At 55.6% G+C, this 22,420-nt stretch overlaps 1 protein-coding gene across 34 annotated transcripts in view; it reads right to left on the reverse strand.

Moving 5' to 3' along the window:
* The window catches only part of PHLDB1 (pleckstrin homology like domain family B member 1), a 45,935-nt gene extending 26,898 nt beyond the window's left edge, over nucleotides 1–19,037 (reverse strand). For 4 of the 34 annotated variants that reach the window (XM_070490177.1, XM_070490176.1, XM_070490175.1 and 1 more), the window contains exons 1-3: nucleotides 6,842–7,030; nucleotides 3,943–4,068; nucleotides 875–2,220 (exon numbers count right to left, since the gene is read on the reverse strand). In XM_070490177.1, coding sequence (XP_070346278.1) covers nucleotides 875–2,220; nucleotides 3,943–4,063 — 1,467 coding nt within the window. In that variant the 5' untranslated portion in view covers nucleotides 4,064–4,068; nucleotides 6,842–7,030. Of the gene's footprint in view, nucleotides 1–874; nucleotides 2,224–3,942; nucleotides 4,069–6,841; nucleotides 7,031–11,454; nucleotides 11,626–12,612; nucleotides 12,737–13,679; nucleotides 13,761–16,628; nucleotides 16,846–18,905 lie in introns of those variants that run through there. The other 30 variants (XM_070490158.1, XM_014855616.3, XM_070490155.1 and 27 more) reach the window with 19 other exon arrangements.
* Nucleotides 19,038–22,420: the final 3,383 nt, after the last annotated feature.

The following is a 22,420-nucleotide window of genomic DNA, read 5'->3' on the forward strand; positions in this document are numbered from 1 at the left end:
CAGGCCCAGATCAGGCCAGGGGCTGACCATTCTGTTCTCTTCCTCTTCCCTGCCACTGACATTCCCCGATGATCCTGCATGGGCCAGGACAAGCAGCTCCCACCCATTTATAGAGACCAAAGAGAAGCAAGAAAGAAGGACCAAGGGCTTATTGTAAAGAGTAAGGCTTGGAAAGATGGGAGACTTGGGTTCCAGTTCCAGCTCTGTCAGAACTTGCCGTGTGACTTTGGACAAACCCATTTCCCTCTCTGGGGCTCACCCTTCTCATCGTTAAGATCTGCTTCTCAAACTGAAAGGTGCAAGGTCTTACCATAAATGTGGTATGTTTTCCTAGAGCTTCACTGTATTCAGGTAAATAACGTGAAACTTAATTAATACATTAAAACAGATGCTATGTTATAGAATAAATGCAAAATTAGCATAAATTTAAAATACAGCCTTGGATGGGGCCGGCCCCGTGACTGAGTGGTTAACTTCGCGTGCTCTGCTTCGGCGGCCCAGGGTTTCATCAGTTCGAATCCTGGGCGTGGACATGGCACCGCTCATCAGGCCATGCTGAGGAGGCATCCCACATGCCACAACTAGAAGGACCCACAACTAAAAATACACAACTATGTACCGGGGAGCTTTGGGGAGAAAAAGGAAAAATAAAATCTTTAAAAGAAAAAAAAAAAATACAGCCTTGGAGACTACAAATCAAGTTCTTCATGGCACCAGAACCTTGAGATACTGGTCACTACAGTGTATCCTGGAATGGGGAAGCTTAAGAAGCCCAGGCCCTGTCCATGGGCCCCTCCTACTCTGCCAGTTGGCCTGCCCACACTCTGGCAGAGAGTCTGCCATGGATGTCGCAGCCTCCCTGGCATCTGCTCACCAGCCTCTCCATCTCCTGCTCCCGAAGCCGCTCTTGGCGCTGCCGCCGGTGGTACTCCAGGAGGTCATCCTCATTGTCGCTGATCTCCGTGATACTATTTTTCCGCTCTCGAGTGACAGGAACTCGTAAGTCCCCACTGGAGAGCTTCCTCTGGCTACGTGGGCTCTGGCGGGGCGAAGCCCCAGTCAAAGAGCCCAGACTGTAGGCCGGGCTCAGCCTGCCACTGAAGCTGCCCTTGCGGGGTGCCAGGGACTCCCCAAGTGTGGGCGAGGGGCTTCGTGTCCTACGGCTCCGTGCCCCCAGCGTTAGCGAGAAGTCCTCTGGTGAAGCCCCATGGGCTGCCCAGCGCCGAGGCCGAGGACTCTCTGCCACTTCCCTGGTTAGTTTAGGATCTGGGGTGGTCCGGGCGGGGATGGGGGAGAGAGCCCGTCGGGACAGGGACGGGCTCAAGGGAGGGAGTTCTCGCATACTGTCCAGGCCCCGCCGACCCAGGCGCGGACTCTCAGGAGGCTGCAGGGTGCGAGTGGCTGACCCATCTGAAAATGTTCGGCCTACCAGTTGGCGTGAGGGGCTGGTTGTCAATGCCCGCTCAGTGCCTGGTGGCTCACGGAAAGGGCTGGGAGGGCGGTCTTGGAGTGTACCAATCTTGTTTCGGGGAGCAGGAACTGGAGGCTGGAACTTGGGGCTGCCAGGAATGCTGGTGTGTTGTGTGCGGGCACCAGAAGCTGGGTATTCACTCAGGCTAATAGCCACTACGGGCAGCTGCCCACCCAGCCGGGGGCTCTCAGTGGCTCTGCGAGCCTCCGCCAAGACAGTGGCTGCAGGGCTGTCTGTCAGCAGACCCCGGAGGCCAGGGCTTGGAGGCCTCTCATGACCCCCCTTCCTGCCTAGCCGGGGGCTCTCAGAGGAGCGGGCACCACTCGGTCGGGACTGTGGGGGCTGCAGGGCCAGATGGTAGCTAGAAGAACGGGCAGGCACCAGTGGGGGCAAGGAAGGTGCTGGCTCCTGCCCACTGGGTGAGTGGCTGGCACAGCTTCCACTGCTGGCTGGTGAGGAGAGTGGAGAGAAAGCTGGAGAGGTGTTCTCATAACTGGAGCCCACAGACATGGCACCAGGGCTGACTGGTGGGGACAGCAGGTAGCGCCCACCATTAGCCATCGGCGACAGTGGGGAAGTTGCAGCAGGCTTCTTGCCAGCAGCTCCAGGATCCTCTAGCACCAGTGAGTCCATGATTTCCTGCAGGTCCTTCTCAATAGAGCTCACCAGGGAACTGTGGCTGGCACAGGCCGAGGGTCCCCGGGTTGCAGGCTGTGGGGTGTGGTTCCCATTCACCAAGCTTTCTGATTCTGCTGAAAGGAAATCCAAAAATGCCTCAGGCCCTGGTCTTTGACTTTGGGGAGCTGCATATGCTCAAGAGTGAGGGCACTTCCTCACCTCTTCTTAGCAGAGTAAGGCTGCAAAGATTCTGAAGAAAAGGCCAGAAGATCTGGGTTCCAGTGCCAGGTCTCCACTGACCTGCTGTGCAACCTCACCCAAGTCACTTGCCCTGGGTTTCCCTTCTGTAAAGGAAGAGGATGGGCAAAGCTCTTCCGGCTCTAACATTTTACGACTTAGGACAGAGTTGGCAACAATGCCAGACACTTCTAGGCCTAGTTGTTACCAACTCACCCCAAGACGAGGTTCCTCCTTGCCTTGGTTTCTCTAACCTCCTATACCTCTCCTTCAGGAAGGACAGGTAGATATTCTGCAAAGGGATCTGTGGAGCTGGCCAGATGTTCCAGGGGGTCCCAGTCATTTAGGACACTAGAGCCTCCCAACACAGGAGCCGAGATCCAGGAAAACACACACACAAAGTCTCCAGGGCTGAGTGAGGTATGTGTACTGCATCACTTTGTCCAATCAGAGGCAAGGGAGGGGCCTGGCACCGATGGCTAGTTCCTGGAAGCAAGGCCGGGCAGAAACTAGGTGCAGCTCAGTGCCTCCAATTAGCCCATTAAGCCACGCCAGCAAAAGCCTGCCTTTGCCCTGCCCCAGTCCTCATCAACCAACCAGAAGTCCCTGGAACCACTGCCCCAAACAGCTGAGGGAGTGGCATGCAAGGCTAGGGTGGGGGCAAGGTAAAGCTAACCAAGGAATGGACTGGGAACCCGAGTTTCTGAGCCCCCCAAGGCTGGAAAAGACTGGGGAGTGGAGGAGGAGAAGAAAAGCCTTACAAAGGCTTTTTTGCAAGACTGAGTTTGAGTCCAAAATTATGCAGACTGTGCAGGACCACAGTCAGAGGGGTTGCCATGGATACTGATGGTGCTAGTGACCAACTACCTTTCCTCAGCTCCCCAGACTATCCATTTAAGCCATTGATGCCACCCTGTTAGATATACCTGACATACATGTCCACCAGTCTCAGTACCATGTTGACACCTGTCATGCCATAACCCCTCTGAATGCCTGTACAAAGTCTGGGGTGGTAAGCCCACTGGCAGCCTCCTGGTCTATACCCCACCTTCTAGGCAGTTGGGGTAAGGAGGGCTGTGCTGGTTCCCTGGGACAATCACCAATTCTCCTCTGGGGATCAATAATTCACACACAAACTGCAGCTGCTCCACTGAGTCATCAGCTGGCATGGCATGGCCTGGGGGTGGGGCAGGGCCCAAAGACACGATCACCAGCAGGTGGTACCCACCAGAGCTTACAGGGGTTCAACCTAATGCTTCCTTCTGCCCCATCAGGCCACCCTGAAGGGTGAGGCTCCCTCATGGTGACACAAGAGGGTCAGGGTTGCAGACACTGAGGTGGCATCTTCCAGGGCAGTGGGATTCTGGTTGGCAGAGCCCTCCATCCTTCAAGCACATGACTCCCTAATTCCAGCCAAGCAGTACTTCTTGGATCTCTCCCAGTGGCCAGACTGCCTGGCACTCTCCACCAGCAGCCCATGGCAGGTGGCAGCAAGCCCAGATCATGGATATTGTCCTGCCCTGACACCATGGCTGGAGCATGGCTGGAGTGGGCAAGGAGGAGGACTGTCCAGGAGCTCCCATAAACCCAACCCCCTGCCCCAACTGGGTACCTACCTGGGCCAGGACTGTAGGGGGGCCCGGGGGCCCGGCCCCCTGCCGGAATCATGCTCTTCATCCACTTGGCTTCAGCCGGGTGGTTAAAGCGGAGGAAGGTGGACTGACCCAGGCACAACATGCAGCCTGTGGAGAAACCAAGCACTTGGAAGGGCAGGCAGGGCTGAAGCAACCCTCACTTTGCAGCAATAGTAGACTCACCTCAGGTTCCAAAGAGCTATCCCCACCTGCACTCACAGTGTTCACACAGTCCACACCTCACCCTACCTGTGCTTGAGACGGGGACCAGCAGAGCTCCACAGCACAGAGCAGAGTGGAAAGCACACTGGTTTGTGAGTCCCAAGATCCGAGTCCTAGTCGTAACTCTTCTTCTTACTACTTGTGAAATCTGGGTGAAGTCACTTCACCTCCCTGAGTCTAGTTCCCTCATTAGAAAAATTAAGACAATACCACTGACTTGCAGAGCTAATTCAACAGTGTACGTGAAACTGCTCTGTAAATGGAGAAGGTTCTTCAGAGAACATAGACACCCATGTCCCCCCAACTCAACCTGTACCCATGGACCCATCTATCTGCCCCTTGAGTGGCAGGGTCAGTTTGAGAGGCAGCAACTTCCAGGATCACAAAAAAGCTCTGAGATAGGAGACAGGGAAAAACCATAGATCAGCCAGATGCCCCTGCAGGAACCAAAATTTCCTTTCTGGCTCTGACTCCTTCCGTTGTCATGTGGTCTTAGAAGAGCTGCCACCCTCTTGACAGTAGGGAGTGGCCACCACCCCCCTTCTCTCTGATAAAGCACTCTCTGGCCTGACATCTTCCTGATCTTTGGTCGCCCCTGGAATGTAGCCAAGCCTAGGCCAACAGGCTCAGCCTCAGACAAGCGCATTCCCAGGCAGCAGACACAAGCCCAATCCTGCCCAGGAAGTGTGAGTGCACAGAAGGGGGAGGGTATGTGGGAGCCAGAAAATGTAGCCAGCAGGACTAGGATTTTGCACAGTGGTACTAGGAGTGTGCACAGCAGCAGGTGTGCCTACAGGCACCTAAGCCTGGCTGGCAGAACTCCTCCTCCTGGCCACACCAGGTGCTCGAGGGCTCCTGCAAAAGATGCTATGTTGGGAGAAGCCAGAGCCCTGGGTTCTCTACCACCCACTCTTCTAATTGTCCACACCCCTGGCCCCAGGCTCCTGTCTACCCAACTTGGTGCCTTGGCACCCCAAGCTTCATGCCAGTTTGAGCTAAGACTGGCAAGGAAGTCTACATTCCTGGACACTGAGACAGTTCAGCTCAGGCAGGCCACAAATGCATGGGGCATCCCAGGCCACGTGGGTACCTTGGGAGGCCCCCCACTGAGCAGCTCAGGAGCCTCTTGTTGGAACCCAGGGCATTGCTGTGGGTGGGAGGGTTAACAGGCTGAGAAGCCTTTTGCAGATAAACATAGTGGACAAAGATACCCACTTCTCTGGCACACCCACAGGCCCTCCCCGGCAGGCGGGCACCAACAATTCTAAAAGTTGATGGGTGGTTAGGAGAGCAGGGAGCCTTCCCTGCCAAGCCTCCAATCAGAGGAGCTGATCCCAGAGTAATCATAACCGGAATAAATAATAGCCAACCACACCGTCCGCCTAATTACAACCGCAGCTGTTTCAGAAAGAGACCTGCCAGGTCACTCCCTCTCCTTTCAGCCATTTAACAAGCTAATTAATGATGAGTTTGCAGGGTCTAGACAGACCCACTCAACCCTAGATTGACAGGGGTGCGGTGAGGGGGAATCGGGAGCCTGATCACACAGTCCAGGCTGGGAAGGAGTTGGGGAGTCTGGGTGGATTCCAGCCTATCAATGCCAGGCCCACCCAAGGAGGCTGTGGGCACCTAGGGACCCTCAGCCCTGGCTTCTATAGCTGTGAGTTCCCAGCCCCCTCCCCTGCCCCTCAACCTCCTCCACACAGGGGGTGTGGCTATGCTGCCTCTGGGCTATAAATAGGTGATGCCAGGCAGCAGAGCTGGATCTGTATTAATAGAGCCAGCAGGAGGGCAGTAGGACTGAGAGCAGCCCAGCTCCTGCCCAAATTAACTTTCTATTTGCACTCAGGGGCCCCAAACATTGCCCCAACTCTGGTCCCATGCCCCCAGGGGCCTGACCAGCCTATTTCTGGAAAGAAACCTCCTTTCTGACCACTCCTGCCCCACACTTCCAAAGGTCAGCCCACTCAGGAAATGCAAGAACCCCTTCTCATCCAGGCAAAGTTGTGGTCTGTGCCCTCCATGCCTAAAGGGGCTCAGGGCCCAGCTGTGTGCAGGTAAGTAGAGGAGCTGCACATCTGGAGGGAAAAAAACAGGGCAAAGGAGAGGGTGGATCCCATCTCTAACAGATGCAGAGGGGAAATACCACACACTTTCACACAGGCTCATACACATACACACTCACAGAAACACACAGACTCACAGACACGGGCATACATGCTCACACACTCACAGAGCAACAGTCACTGCCTAGCTGGCCACACAAATAGAATGGACTGGCCAAAGGAAGGTTCAGGGGACGGGAAGATGGGAGAAAGGGCCTTGGCCCTTTCCACCAGAGACCCCTCTTAGCCATAAGGCAGGCTCCCATCATCATAACCAAGACCCCTCAATGCCATCCGGAGGCAGTCCCACGGAGCAACTGTCTAGTGCTGGGCAAGATGAAGTCCGCCCAGCGAGGAGTGGCTCCGAGCCCAGACCTCCCCCTCAGAAATGTTCAAGGCTCACACAATTGAGTCTCAAAGCCTCAACCTCCCAAAGAGGGGCCGAGGACCCCATCCCCCTCCTCGCACCCCACCTCCCGACGCCCCTCCCAGCCCGGGTTTCTCCAAGCCCCGGCTGCCTGGGGGCTGCGGCTGGCCCGGAGCTGAGGACTCACCGCCGAACCCGAACCCGGACCTCCGGACCGCTCGCCCCCGCCAGCTCGGGCCTTCCAGGTCCCCGGCCCGCCCCGGGCCTTTGAGGGGGCGGGCCGACCTCCCGCGCCGCCGGCTCCAAGCTCTGAGCAGCTAGAAGCGAGGCTACGAGCAGCCACCAATGCCCGAGGAGGGGCGGGCCGGCCACTGGCGGCGGGGGAAGGGAGCCAGGGAGGGAGGGACAAAGAAGAGGAGGAGGGGAAGAGGAAGTGATGGAGAAGAGAGGGGAGCTGGATGGAGAGGGCGGGGCGGGAGAACGCAGGGAGGGAGCCGGCTGGGCTCGGGATTCCAGCGCCTAGGGCAGGAGTAGAAGTGGGGCAGGGAGGAAAGGTTCAAGGGAGGTGACAGAAAGAAAGGTATGAGGTAAATACAGGGGCCAGAGGGTGAAGAGCCAGGAGGCAGGAGTGAGGAGAAACGGGGTCTTACTGGGAGCCCTCTGTGGTAGGAAGTCACCAGAGGGCTGGGATGTGGCCACTTGAGCCTCTGACTGGCTGGTCACCTTGGGCCAGTCCCACACTCTGGCCTTGGATTCCTTAGCTACAGAGTGAGGAGCTCGGCTTCAATGACAGCAGAGGTTAAGCTCTGACATTCCAGAGCTCCATATATTAGAGCAAAGAGTGGAACTCCCAGGGATCCAGCTAGGTCACTAGGTCCAGCTCTGGCCCTCAGTCTGCCACTGTGACATGGTCACTCTCAGGCTGGGAGTTCAGGCTAAGGCAGTGCTCTGTGCAACTGAGTCCAGCTTCTGCCTCCATCCCAAATACCTCCTCTTTTGCCCCCACCCCCACCCCGGCCCCACTCCCAGCAGCTCACCTCACCCCATGACCTAGGCTGGACCAAGGCACTGCCCTTCCAAGGCATCCCACTGCCCTGTGGGCTCCAGAAGCCAACCCTACCTCTTCCCAACCACAACCACCAGTTGTGCTAGCCCCAGCAAAGAGCTCTCCCATCCCAGTGAGGTACCCTTTCCATCTGGGAAACACAGTGCCACCTGCCTCTGGAGCCTCCAGGGTCAGGCTGAGGGTCTGGGTCAGACAAATACCTACCACCTAGCCTGGGCCCCAGAGAGTTCCTCTTATTCCAGGGACCTGGCTCGGGACATCAGAACCTTAAGGGACACACTGTGTTCTCACAGACACACTCTATATGCTCAGAGCTCACACGGCCCCACACTCTTTCTCTCAGATACACACCACTTGCTCAGCTGTGCACACTCTGAGTCACACAGAGTCCCGTCCCCCCCAAGTTAAACAAGCCCTGTCTCACACACATTTATTCTCACATAACAATCCCACAGGCACCAACTGCCCCTCTTAGTTACACACTCACTCAGACACATATCCTTTTACTCAGTCCCTGGAGAGACTCTGAAATCAAAAGTCAATCTCTTTAGAGAAATAATCAAACAATTTTTGCTGAACACCTACCCACACTGCTATACGTCTCACACATACTCACACGCTCACACATACATATGCATCTTACTCCCCTTCTGAAGGAAAAAGGAAGAACAATATAGAGTCAAATGCAAAATAGCAAGAGTCTTTTAAAAAAAGTATTTCCTCAAGCGTGATTCATCGGTCTGGAAACTGTGACGGCCAGCTGGACAAACCCAGACAGACACGGAGGATGCCTGCCAGTGAGAAACAGGGCAGGAGGCAGGCACAAGAAGTGGGGAGCTAGGAGCCTTTGCTTTTTCTCTCCTTCCTTTGAGCTTTATTAGTCAAGCTCTTTATCAGCCTTATAACAGAGGACAGTTGGAGGCTTCACTCCCATTTTACAGAAAGAATAACTGAAAACTGGGTGGGAGAGGAAGAGGCTCAGTGTCCTGGATCCCAGAGAGAGGCAGCAGGATAACCCAGGAATCCTGGTTCCCCATCCACATTCCAGGGAGCCCTCCCTGCTAGCCCTCACACAAGCCCCTGCCCACCAATGAGGGGCTTAGGGAGTGAAAGAGGCGTAGAGACAAGGGCTGGCAGCAAATGCTGGGGGTGGATGGGGACCTACTGTCTAGACAGCCTGGGCCCTGAGCTGTGTGGCATTCTGGGTCCTCCCTTACTTAGTCCCCTCCCAGATCTTTCATGTGGTCTGGCAGCGTGGTCCCAGGGCGGGGCAGCCTAGACCCAGATTGAGATTCCTCCTCATTTCCTTGGTCCTATTCCTAGCTCCACCTCTTGCTCTGTACAGAAGAAGGCAGTGTGGGATGTGCTAAGATACACGGGTATGGGAGTGGAGTCAGGATCTTCCTGGCACCATCACTTCACGCTTCCATGTCCACAGCTCTAGCTAAACGTTGGCATCTGCTTTCTGCCTGCCTCCCCCTGCCCCTGGCCCAGGCATATTCCTGCTGGAAGAGCCTGTCACTGCCATCTCTGCTCCTCATGACATGACGTATGCCTCTCCAAGTTGCCTATGGCTGGGCACAGTGCCCAGAATGATGCATCTAAGGCCTGGCCCAGCCAGAGCAGGCTTCTTGTTATTTCTAGAGTAGCCCTCTGTTTTGCAAAGAGGAGGGTCCCCTCTACAAGGCTGGATTAGAGAAACAAGACAGGGAAAATGATCCTCTTGCACATATGGCCACAGATAGGCATGCAGCCAATGAGTTCTCCTGTATACATAGGAGTACACACATGGACACTTTGGTACCATCAGTCCTAAGTTCACCCCTGCCCCCTACTTGAACATTCTGATCCATAAACAAAAGGAAAGAGACAAACATAGAGATACACAAGCCCAGAGTCACAAACACATCCGGAGATACATAAACACACTCTAGTTACACAGACACACAGAGATAGCACATGCACCCCCGAGCCACCCAGTTTCCAGGGAAACGCACTCCCAAGAATGTCCGGAGTGGGGCCATGCAGGGCTGGGCTTGGTGCCTTGCTCCAGAGATGAGACAAGGAAACCCTTAGCTCCTGGAGCCCAGGGGAGGGGGAGTGCTGGGGAACAGAACACCCGTTCCTTTGTGCCTCTGCCTACCCCTCCCCAGGCTGCCAAGCTTCTGAGACAGGCGGGCCTAGACAAGAAGGCTATGGGGGTGGGAGGGAGAAAAAGGGAAGGGGGTTTAGGGTCAGAAGAAAGTGGGAGGGTACATACTTGGCAGGGTGGGCTTTTGGCTGGGGAAGAGTTGGAGTCACTGGGGGCACAGGAAATGCCTAAGAATTCCATCTTGGCCCAGGCTCTCCCTTTTCTCAGGGAACTAAATGATGCACTGGGAAGACTGGGCATGAGAGGCCTACAGAGCATTGGTTCCTATTCCCTGCTCATAACACACAGGGGAAGAATGTTCTTGCCCATGAATGTGAGGGAACTGGGGCCAGGGGAGTAAGGACTGGGCTCCTTCTCCAGCCGTCTTTGAACTCTGCCCCTACCCCTCCTTGCTGCTCTACTGTTTCACTTGCAGGCACCCAAATCTCGGGGAAGATGCTCGCTTTGAGATTGAAGAGGACTGTCAGGAACCCGATGGCATCACAGCCAAAGCCCCAATTTATGGGGGTTCCTTCTCTCATCCAGAGTCAGAGAACTTGAAGCCCTAGAGGAGGCTTCTGCAGGCAGACCTGCCTCCCTGAAGTCAGTTGTCCCCCTCACACTCCCAAGGGTGAGAAGAAAGGAATAGGGCAAGGTTGGGTCTCCTGGGTCAGCTGTGAAGGAAGTAGCATTTAAAGAGACCCCAAGGGAACAGAAGAAGAGAGGAAAACAGTGGAGTGAGTGGGATTTCCACCGCAAAGGAGCTTCCAGCCAGTAAGAGTTAAGGGTCCCTGGAAAACAATGCCAGGACATCAGTCCTCCTACTCAGAGCCAGGCTTAGCCCAAAGCTCCTATCTTCATGTTAACTCCACCTCTACCCCCAACCCAAATCTGCTTCCCTCATTCCCCTAAAATGATGAGTCACTGAATAATTGATACCTAGGACAAACACAACTAATCTGTCAAAGTGCCACCTGGACCGACCCTTTACCTGCCCAGTTACCATAGTAACTAGGGGCCCAATTTTTAGAGCTACCTTACACAACAGAACCTCCTCTTGCTTTGGGAAACAGGGTAGTAACCATATTCATGACCCAAAAGCTAATGTCAACAATCAACAGGAGTGGGCATGTCCTCACGTACTGCCATCAGATTTTTGCCCTTGCCCCATCCCCATTGGGGGATATTGTCCTCGTCTCCCTGACCTCTACAGCTTTTCAGAACAATTTCCTCTCCAGCATCATGTAACAATGCATTGTTTCCCTCACTGCTGCTCCAACTGCTCTCCCCTAACAACCACAAACGACCACCACACCACTCCCCATGCCCTTTGATAGCAGGAATCGAAACCTCTTCTCTCCCCATGGTGTGGGGAGGCCAGGGTAGGGGAGACCAGAGAAGCAAAAGCAGGTTGAAGCTAAGTCTGGATGTTAGAGGGGTTTGGGCTGTTGTTTAGGCACATTCAGATGCACCTGAGCACCCCACCCCCAATATGGCCACTCAGGCAGTTACCATGGCAACCACCATAGCAGGCTTCCCCTGTACCTATTATGAAGAATTTTTTAAACAGACGCCCCCTTTCTTTGGGGGTATCAAACCTTACCCTGAGTGAGCCGGGTGGGCTGCTGGACAGGGAGCCCATCAATGGTGCAGGCATTGCCACAAGGGTAGAGGGTGAGGGTGCCCCGCAGGTTCTCAATGTAGCAGTGCTCTGGAGCCAGGCCTGGACCCTGCAATGAGATGTCTCTGGCCGCAGAGCCAATCACTGTCCTCCCTGAAGACAGGAGGTAAACTGAGTCAGAGGGGTTGTCCAGGCTAAGGAGGCAGGGACAGAGCAAAGAGGGCCATAATGGAAATATATTTCCACCTCCTACTCCAAGGAGAGTCACTGGCCACCCCTTTTGGGCCCCTGAGCCTGGTGGAGGCAGTACAGGGTCAAAGCTCTTCTCAGACAGGGAAAACTCTGGCCCAGAGATGGGAAGGCCCAGAGGGTACAGTGGGATCCAAACTCTGTAGACACAATAGAGAAGGGGGCTTCTTTTCTGCAGATCTTCCCTTAGTTCCTCCAACTCCCCCTCCCTAAGTCCTTTTTCCCCTTCATCATACTCCCCTTTCTTTTCTTCTAAATCTCCTTCGCTCCTTCTTCTCTCCCTCCCTTGCCACCTGCAGCCCTTGCCCTCCCTCACTCCCTCTCTCTTCAGTGCAGCCTCCCCTCACTGCTTCTGTGTGAACAGCCCCTCCCCCTGGCAGAGCCCCTAGGCCTGGTATTTGGGGAATGTGGGGAATGTAGTATCACCCAGGCAACAAGGGCAGCCATGAGAAGAGAGGAAGGGCAGAAGCTGCAAGGTGAAGAGCCCTATACCAGGGCCTTATCTTGGGAGAACTGCCCCACTCTCATCTCTCCATTCTTCACTGGTACCTTCTCCCATGCCAGGCATCACCCTGGAGTGGGGCCCCCTTTTTTCTTGGCCACACTGATTGCTAAGAGCTATGTGCTCTCCTGTTTCAGTGCTCTCCTCCTTATTTCTAAACTGATCTTTAATCCCAGTCATGGAGCCAGATTATCTACCAAAGAGGGCAGGCAGGCTGGGGAGGCAGAGACAAGGGAAACGAGCTGGTGGGGTGGGGTGGCATGGCCTCCCATTTGGGCGAGGTAAACATTGCCAGCAGTTATCAGAAGAGCCCCAACACATGCCTGGACTCCAGGGCAGGAATATCTATAAGGACAGAGAAGTGGCAGGTGGGACACCTCCAGACTTACCTTCTTCCAGCGGCAGAAGGGTGATAGCAGTGCTGAGTCGCCCACTGCCCAGGCTCACCAGATGGGGTTTGTCCGTTTGCACTTTCAACCCTTTGCCTGTCTCGATCAGGTCCAGGGGTCCTTTCTGCAGGTAGTGGAGGTGAGGGATGAGCATCATTAGAGACTCCAGGCCAGCACCTTACCACCCTAGTCCCAGTCACACCAGCACTCTCTCCAGCACTTGCCCTCTCCAAAAGCTCTGAGGGTGTCAAAAGGCTTGTCTTGCACAGAGCATTATCCCACTAAATTGTAATTAGATCTGAATCTAGGACACTAACTCTCATCCCACTGGATTTATCTCAAGTCTTGGCTTAACTGCCCCTTTTGTCTATTAAGGTGGAAACAGGGAGGGGCCGCCCGGTGGCCGAGTGGTTAAGTGCGCACATTGCGCTTCAGAGGCCCGGGGTTCGCTGGTTTGGATCCCGGGTGTGGACATGGCACCGCTTGGCAAGCCATGCTCTGGCAGGCGTCCCACTTATGAACTAGAGGAAGATGGGCACAGATGTTAGCTCAGGGCCAGTCTTCCTCAGCAAAAAGAGGAGGATTGGCAGCAGATGTTAGCTCAGAGCTAATCTTCCTCAAAAAAATAAATAAAAAACCTTTAAAAAAAAAAAGAAAGATGGAAACAGGGAGAAAGTAAGGAGAGCAGGGAGGCACCGGTTAAGAGGAGGGGGTACTGTAGAGGACGGTCAATCAAGACTTGTCCCTGTAGACTTGTCCACAGCAAAACACTTGGCCATTGCTTGTCTCTGTTAAACTAAATTACAAGACAGGGCAGGGGCATGGAGCACGAGAGGGATACAGCCCAGGGTCAGTCTGTAAACTGCTTCCTGACTTTCAAAGCGTATTTTCTGGGTGAACCAATTAACCTGATTCAGATACAGACTTAGCTGTTAATAGGCTTGGCACCTGGGGAGGGGCAAAGAGGAACTGCTGCTCTCCTCCTTGGGCTAGGACCACAGGTGGGTAGAGGAGCCAAACCCATCCTTACCAACAACCCTCTTGCCCCATGCCCCGACCCCACTCACCTGCACCATTGCTTGGGTCTTGAATCCAGGGCCTACCTGGCTCCTGTTGAGAGTGTCCATGGTCCTGGGGCTCCAGAGCTCCTGGGGACACAACAGAAAGCAGGTGAGGTGGGGAGTCCAGGACAGAAAAGAATCCATCCACACATAGATACCACAGTATGCCAGTCCTGACTTTTGCTACTATAAACACAAAAAGCCCTATAGGGTCCAACCTGTATTTCTGTGTTGTCTTGCTTCTGACATCTAGGACCTAAGTCTTGGCTGCTGAGGACCCTCAGACATCTGGAGCCTTAAGCAAGGTGGGGAAAATCTACCTTAGTGGGAAAAGTCGAATCCAAGGAACCCCCTCCAAGGACACTGGTAGCCAGAAGGTGGGTGGCAGGGCTGAGCAGGAGCTCCCTCCCCCCAACATTTCCCTCTCCTCTTCTCCCTTTGTCTCTTTTCCCAGGGGTCTCAGTAGGATGTTTTCTTAAAGGAGACACAACAGGAAAAACTCAACCATTCTTGCCATCTCTCTCTGTCTCAACTCCTGCATCCTCTCTTCCCTAGAAAGCAATCTTGCCCCCACACAATCAGCAAAGAAACCTCAGTGGTGGCTAGTACTGGGAATACAAGACTCCTGGGTTCTTAACCTGATTTGATACTGTGGGAAGCTTAGGTCTTTAGGATCAAGAGTAAAATAGACTTCAAAGCCAGAACTTGAACTCCTCCCCACCCATTCCTTTTTCCCTGGGTCACATTTTTTGGTACCTGAGAAATGTGAGGAAGGACCTTTGTGTACTAACGTGTGCCCACCTGCCCATCCCTTGACCATCTTGCTAAGGTGAGAAACTTCTCTTTGCTACTGAAATGTTACTGGAGAAAGCTGAGAAGAGTGTGGCTGGAGGTAGGGAGGGAGACCCAGGAAGGCGGGATTTTCCTCCACTTTCTCTTCTAGCCATCTACCAGGTGCTTAGGGAGGAAGTTGGGTCAGGAGCCAGCATTCCAAGGAGTGCCTGACCCTGGCAGTGGGGCCCAAGGGCCTCAGCCATAGAGTTACTAATTTTACTCTCCCAGCTTCCACCCTTCCGGACCTGGACTACATCATCTCCGTCACCATTTCCACCCAAGCTGGCGGAAGAGAGGCCGGAACAGGGCCTGGGGCCCACCCCAAGTCTGCCTGAGAAGAAGGAAGGCAAAGGCCATTAACCTAGACCAAGCCCCAAGCTGGCCTGGCACCTCCCCAGGAGATCTGATCATGAGGAAGAATTTCCAGGGATAGACTGCTGTACTGCTTCTTGGACTCAGGGAAATCCCTCAGCATTCTCTAAGAGAGGAAAGGCAAGAGAGAGTGGGCTGGGAATGGGGAGTTTATATAAAAGAGGGAGTAAGAAAAACAGAACAAATAATGGTGAAGGAAAGGCATCATCATTTAGTGGAAAGAGCTTTAGACTGGGGTGTGAGAGACTTAAATCCCAATCCTGACTTTATTATTTATTAGCTGAGATCTTGGGCAAGTTATTTAACTTCTTGGAGTGTCAGGTCATTCTCTATGAAACTAGAATAATGATTAAAAAAAAAAAAAAGATTGCCTGGATTAGAACTTGCCTGAGACTAGGGGTAGAATGGGGAGTGACTACAAATGGGCCCAAGATTTCTTTCTGGATGACAGAAATGTTCTAAAACTAAATTGTGATGGTTGCGCAGCTCTGTAAATATACTAAAAATCATTGAACGTATGCTTAAGTGTATGTTATGGTATGTACTTTATACCTCAATAAAACTGTTAGGGTTTTTTATGGGAAAAAAAACGATTATCTGGAGATTCAGGTATTATATTAAATGACCCACTGTGAAGTGCAAAGCACTATAAACATGCCAGTTATTATGAGCTTCATGACCTTTAACAAGTCACTTCACCTTTGTGGGCCTCAGTTTCTTCATCTGTCCACTTTTCACTATCACCCTCCGAAGCAGCCGTGGGTGTGTTCATTTATTTACACCAAAGAATTTCAAGTAGAGATAAAGATTGTAAAGGAATAAGGTTGATGGGGGGAAAAGAGTGATAAGAGGAGAGGAGAGAAGGGAATAAGGAGGTGAAAGGAGAGGGAGAGACCGTGAAGATAAGATGTAGAGATTGGGAAGTGCGAGGCTGTGGCCCCAGCTCAGAAACCTAATCCAGGCGAAGTGGAAAGATACACCAGACCCACGCGTCCGGGCGCTCAGGCGGGGTTCTGACCCCAGGGCTGCGGTGCGGCCGGGAGAGGAGCCAGCGCGGGGCGCCCTGTCCTCGGACCCCACCCCCGGTCTAGGTGGTGGAGCGGCGCTGCGCCGGGGCGCCCCCCGCCGGTCCACCCGCTTCCGTCCGACACGGCTGCCCGCTACCCCGGGCTGTAATTACCCACCCTGCTCGCCCCGCCCGGCCTTTCTGGGAAACCCCGCCCCGGCCCACTGCCAAAAAAAGGCCCCAGCGGCGCGAGCCGGCGCTGGCGAAGGAGGGAAGGGAGGGAAGGGCCGCGGTCAGCCCCGGCTCTCGGTGGCCCTCCCGCACCACAGGCGCAGACGCCCAAGCGCCGCCCCGGGCGCAGGGAGGCAGAAGCCCGGGCGTCTGGAGTTGACGTGCAACAGCGAGGGCCCCGTGCGGGGTGAGGCCGGGGCTCCGGTAGGTGCCCCGCTCCGGCCAGCCCCTCCGGCCTCCGCGCACAGCGGGCACGCGGGACCCGCTGCCCCACCCTGTCCCCAGCCCTCTCTGCCGAGTGGGGCGCCCAGAGTCACCGCTCGGGGGTCTCGGCACCTGATCGAGGGTGGAGGGAGGCCCGGGGAAGGACCGCAAAGGTCTGCAGCCGTCAGGCGCTGGAGGAAGTCCAGGCCCCAGGCGACAGGTCAAGGCTAGGCCCAGAGCGAAGCCGGCCCTCCGCGGCGCCCCGCTCGGGCGCTCCCCGGGTCCCCACCGGGCCACTCGGCCCTCACCTGTGGCCCAGGGGGCCAGCCGAGGCCTCGCCCGGGGCGTCGCATGGCTGTGGCCCGAGGCCTGCGGGGCCGAGCTGCGGTCCTCTCGGCCCGCCGCCGCCTTCGCCGTCCCGGCGCACATCCGCCCTCGAGGAAGGGCGGCCCGCAGAGGAAGGAGTCGGGAAGGGAAGGAAACTGAGGCTGGGAGCCCAGTGGGCGGGTCGCCGGAGCAGGGTGGGGGTGGGCGGGGGCCGAGAGAACTGAGGACGAGAAAACTAGGGGCCCGCGGGGGGAGCGGGCGGGCAAGGGGAGACGAAGGGATGTGGAGGCGAAAACGAAAGAGGGGGACTGAGGGATGAGGAAAAATGAGAGCTGGGGAGGGGAGAGGCGGGAGGAAGGTGGGGAAACGGGATAGAAAGTCCGGGGACGCAGAGCTGGCGGAGACAGAGGGACAGAGTAGTAGAGGGCCTGGGGGACAAAGAAGGAGATGGGGAGACAGGACAGAGGGTCCTCGGGTAAAGGGGTGACGGAGAGGGGAAGCCGTAGAAGGTCCCAAGGGCAGTGGAGGGGGGATGGGGGAGTAGAAGGACAAGAGGGCGACTGAGGGCAGGGCGGGGAGCAGAAGTGGGGAGACGGCAGGCGCTCAGAGAGGAGACGGCGCCCGGCGGAGCGGCACGAGCGTCGTTGGGGGGGGACTTTTACTTGGGGGTGGAGGGGGGTGCTGGAAAGTGCGCCCCTCGGAAGGCAGCGGGCTTTCCGCCGGGGGGCTCCCGTCTGCCCCCACCGCCCAGCGCGGCCGCCAGGTGGGACAAGGCCGCAGTGTGGGCCGCCCCGCCCGCCGCCGAGCCGGACAAGCGGCCTTTCTTCGGCGGCGCCGGCAGAACGAGCCGCTTGTTTGCGCGGCCGGGGAAGGGCGGCCCCACAGCCACCGCCCGCTCCCCGCGGGGCAGCTGCGGGAAGGGGGGCTGAGTGTGTAAGGGAGGCGCGTGTGTGAGGGGAATGCATGTGTGAGTGGGGGCTGAGTGTGGGGAGAGTGCGTGCGCGTGGAGAGCTGCGTATGTAGCATTGGTGTGTGTGGAAGAGGGCTTCGTGTGTGGGGGCGTGAGTGGGGGACAGCGTATGTAGCGGCTGTGTGTGAATGAGGGGCTGCCATGGGTACGTGCGGGCTGCGTGTGTGAGCGGGAACTCCGTGAGCGCGGGGGCGCTGCGTGTGTGAGGGCTCACACGTGTGACCGCGGCGAGGCTGCAGCCGTCTGCGGGCGCGGCGGCTGGCAGGGCGCGTGGGCGAGGAGGGGCGGGGCGCCGTGCGTGGCGGCCGCGGGGGAGGCCGTGTTTGTGAGTGACCGGTCGGATGAGTCAGCCTCCGGGAGCCTCCTGGACGGCTGAGCTAACGGGCCCAGAATGCAGCCCCGCCCCGGCGCCCTGGGCCTCCCGCTGGGCCGCACCGTCTCCGGGCCAAGCCCCCGCTCGCGGCCGCCTCGGCGGAAGCGTCCGCCGGCGCCTGGGCAACCCCACGCCACGCGGCCCCTCCCGGCCCGTCGCACGCCCGCGCTTCCCCAGCCCGGAGGAGCCCGGATGACTTGGCTCAGCCCCAGCTCCGGGGAACTCCGCAAGTGATTCGAATCCGGACCGCGCGGGCGTGGCAAGAGCCTGGGACTCACCCCCCCAGGGTGCCCCATCCGGCCACCAGGTCCCTAAAGACGTGGGGCCTCTGAGGAGAGCCCGGGAGGCCCCAGATATGCCACCTATTTCCTGAACACACCCAAGAGTCCCTCCTGGACACCAGTGCCTCAGAGCCCGACTGCGCATCCCTTCAGCGTCCATCAACGCGGCCCCACCCAGGACCGGAGCCGAGATGCCCCAGGGCACCTCCTGCCCTCCCGGTGCAGGGCTCTCAGTCCTCTAATCGCCAAGAGAGGGGGAGGTCTGGGGCAGGCCAACGAGGCCCGGCGAGTGTCCGCCCGGCTGGCCATCTGAGTGCCCAATGAAGTCTTGATGGGGCAAGGATGAGCGTCCCTCCCGGGGGCAGAGCACGAGGGCCCCCTCTGGCGGCGGCGCGGGCAGCGGCTGGGGAGGGCAAAAGCAGGTAGCTCGCAGGAAAGCAGCGGAGCCGACTCCCCGGGAAAGCCTCTCGCCCCCACGCACTCACCTGGGGCGCCCCCTCCTCCCCTACGGGTTTCTACCGGGCTCTCTAGCCCAGAGCTGATCTGAGAGCTCTCGCCAGGCCCCTGGGACTTTCTCTTACGCAGTCCTAGCCGCGCAGCTAACGGGACCAGCAAGCGTGGTGGGAGCTCTTACCTCGCGGAGCGGGAGAGGGGACACCGATCCCTTCGCCTGGCTTGGCCGCCGCGGCCTCAGGCTCAGGAGGACAGTGTTGCTTGTCCCTGGGAGCCTGCTGAGTAGGAGGAGAGCGAGCGGGTCCCGCCCCCCTCCCCGCTAGTCCCCGCCCCCGTCCCCCGTCCCGTCCGCCTGCCCAGCCAGAGAAGACGCCCTTGTGGGGCTGGAGCCCAAGGTCCCCCCATCCACCCTTTCCCATAGCAGCACCTCCCCCGCCGCCTGCACAGCACCCGCTTTGTTCCTCTCTGCAGCTGGGCTCACCACTACCACCACCGCCACACACACACCCTTCTCCTCCCTCCCCTTCCCCTTCGGACTCTCCTAGACCACCCTCCACCCTTAGGCTTTAAGGCTCTTCTGAGAGATGTTTAGACAGATTCTCTCTCTCTCTCTTTTTTTTTAACTTTAGATGCTTGAGTTCTCCATGGGCTCCCAGTGAACCTCGTAGTGGCAGCCCTAAACACACTCTCAACATCTCCTCCAGAACATCTGCCGAGGGTTACCCAGGTCTGCCCCCTGACACCCTTCTCCTCACCCTATTCCAAGCCTCACTGTGAAGAGCTGTAAATGGGATTGATAACCCTGAACATGAGGCTTCACAGATCTTTCTAAGAAGAGCTATAAGGAGACATGTTAAAGCACCAAGCAAACTGTAAAGCACAGGGAAGCTGAATGGAATTATCATCTTGCCCCCATGTAGCTCCATCCACCACCCTAACCTGCTGGATTACAATTGGGAGGCAAGCTATAGATATACAGTTGAGCACACCATCCTGTAGTAGTTTGGGTCCCTGTGGGAGTAGGGGGTTAATAAGGAAGAAAATAGGGGACTAAAAATCTAAGAGGAGCCTAGAAACTGAGCCAGACTGAAGTCGTTCTTCATCTCAACCCCCACCCAGAAATCCAACGCTGGCAGTGAATCCTTACCTTGCAAAGCCAGCTCTTGCCCCAGGAGACTGACTGGGGAGGCCCTAGGGAGCTGAACTCACCTAGACTGCACCTCTTTAACTTGCACTAGAGATCCCTGAGACTATTCCTCACCGAAAGAAGGAAGAGAAAGCCCCCAAGGCTGGCATAAATTCCAGGTGGGGAGGATAGCAGAAAATAATTTGTCCTCTTTGGGATGGGCAAGTCTTGTTCTGATTCAGTGGCTTTAGTTTATGCCCTCACTCTCTAACCCAGCAACAGCAGGAGGCTGAACTGCAGGAATCTTTGGTCACTCATTGACAGGGCCAGCATTAGCAGGGGGCCCCCATGGCTGGAGGCTGGAGCTGACCGGAGCCAGGCAATGGACAAGAAGGGGGAGGGATAGGACGCTCTTTGCAGCTACCTGCTGTAGCTAGCAGAGGTCGAATAGTCAGGCTCCAGCATGTGATGTGGGTACAAGGAAGCCCCACGATTTCAGGGGGAAAGCCTCTTACTCTTCCTCTCTTCATAGTGTTTGAGGCTCATGAAAGTGTTTTGATTCTGGCCACCTTTCATGAGGCAGATCACAACAGTGATTTTCAGGCTATTCTGGTAAAAGAAAAAGAAACAAAACCCAAACTGTTGTATTCTATGTGCCAAGACCCAGCATTTGAGTGAAGGGGCTCAGATTGGGGTACCTCAGAGACTTTTCATGTACCTCTGTTTCACAACAACTTCCAGCTCTTCTTTACCGTCTTGGTCAGGAGGAATTTCAGGGAATAATCAAGCCTGCCACGGAGGCAGCTGATGCTGAGGCAGGGGGTTGAAACAGCACCCAACTTCTGTCTTCCCAACAGAGGGACCAGCTGACCCCATGATAAAGGCTCTGTGCAATGTGTCCTCGCTCCTGCTGTGTCGAGGCCCTATGTTCCCACACTTAGCACACTCAGGGGACTACAGACCTACTACCCCCACCCTCCGCCCCCACCCTGCTCCACATCTGGAGCCCATCAAAAAACTCAGTGCTCTCTCACAGTTACGCAAGAGGTCGAGCAGCTGGGAGCTCAGAAAAGGGGGAGGATGAGAGAAGAAAGCAGAAAACAGCTTTCCAAGCATGCTTCAGACTTTCCAAAGTGGAAGCGGGGGGAGAGGGCAAAGGCTGGGTGTGGAAGGAAGAGTGGGTTTTTTAAGGCCCTCTGCACTTGGCTATGAATGTCACGAGTGGATTTCCACACCCCTCCTGCCTTTGCCTAGGCACATTTCCCACCTCTGTCCCTCCTCTCAAATTGTATTCCCTTCAGCTCCAGAAAGAGGTGGTTATTGCTCATTACAGCAAGCAATCCCTGTAGATCCACACCCTATCTCAGAAAACTATCCTTTCTGGCCTCTTTGGATCCTGAACTCAGGCATCATTGTGTAGGTGTGGTGGCAGCAATGACGCCAAGTAACTCCTCGCTGCATCCAACTTGGGAAAAAGTTCAAACCTTTTTCCAGCAGCTGCAAAGGAGCAGAAGCTCTGTTCTCAGTTTGTCTTAAAAATCACACAATCCACACTGCCACTCGAAGCTAAGATACATCCAAGCTGAGTGGGAAGTTTGAGAAGGACAGAAGACTGATCTTGTCTATCTCTGTGTCCTCTGACCTTCCTATGACCTTCAAAGAACAAGCATTCATTTGGGCAAAAGAATGGGAAACAAGACCTACTTTCATTTCTCTCATTGCCTTGAATTTGTAATGCCTCTTTTTCAAATAGCCCATTTGGTAATCAACCTGATCACAGAAAGTACAACTATAGGAGCTTTCCAGAATTGGATTAAGCCCTAAATAACCACTGAGCCCCTGCCCTATGAACAGCAAGGCAAAAAACTTCCTTTTGGGTGAGGGGTGGGAGGTGAGGGGAGTGGGAAGTGACCCAAGCTTCTAAAAACTGCCTGGTTGCTTCACCTCTTGTGTTTGAGGGGTAACAGCTTGGTTTGGAAAGGTAGTCTAATTTTCCTGAAGGCTTGTCTCCACATCAATCACTAACTTGCCAGGATAAGATGTGAGACTGAGACTTGGAGAGATGCTGTCTGCTCTTGGTTAAGAGCAATGGGCAGGACCAACCTACTTGTGGATCTTCTAGGAGTTTCAAAGAAGCTCTACAGCTGCATATACTTACCAAAAGGGGTAAGAAGAGGGAGTCAGGGGAGAGAATGGTTGAAATGAGATGTGCATGGTAGGGCTGGCCCCCTGGCCGAGTGGTTAAGTTCACACGCTGTGCTTTGGTGGTCCAGGGTTTTGCTGGTTCGGATCCTGAGCGTGGACATGGCGTTGCTCATCAGGCCACGTCGAGGCGGCGTCCCACCTACCACAACTAAAATATACAACTATGTATTGGGGGGATTTGGGGAGAAAAATCCAGAAAAAAAAAAGGAAGAAGAGATGTGCATAATAAAGGGAAGTTAATTCCAAGGTTTTGCTTTGAGAGATTCGTCTAAAGCCTACACAACAGAAGCCCTATTCCTCACCGTCATTGAGACCCACGTTGAGTATCACTAGTTGTAGTTAGCACTTGTCTACCTTAGAGAAAA

Source organism: Equus asinus, chromosome 20 (assembly GCF_041296235.1).
Source record: "Equus asinus isolate D_3611 breed Donkey chromosome 20, EquAss-T2T_v2, whole genome shotgun sequence".
Lineage (NCBI taxonomy): Eukaryota > Metazoa > Chordata > Mammalia > Perissodactyla > Equidae > Equus > Equus asinus.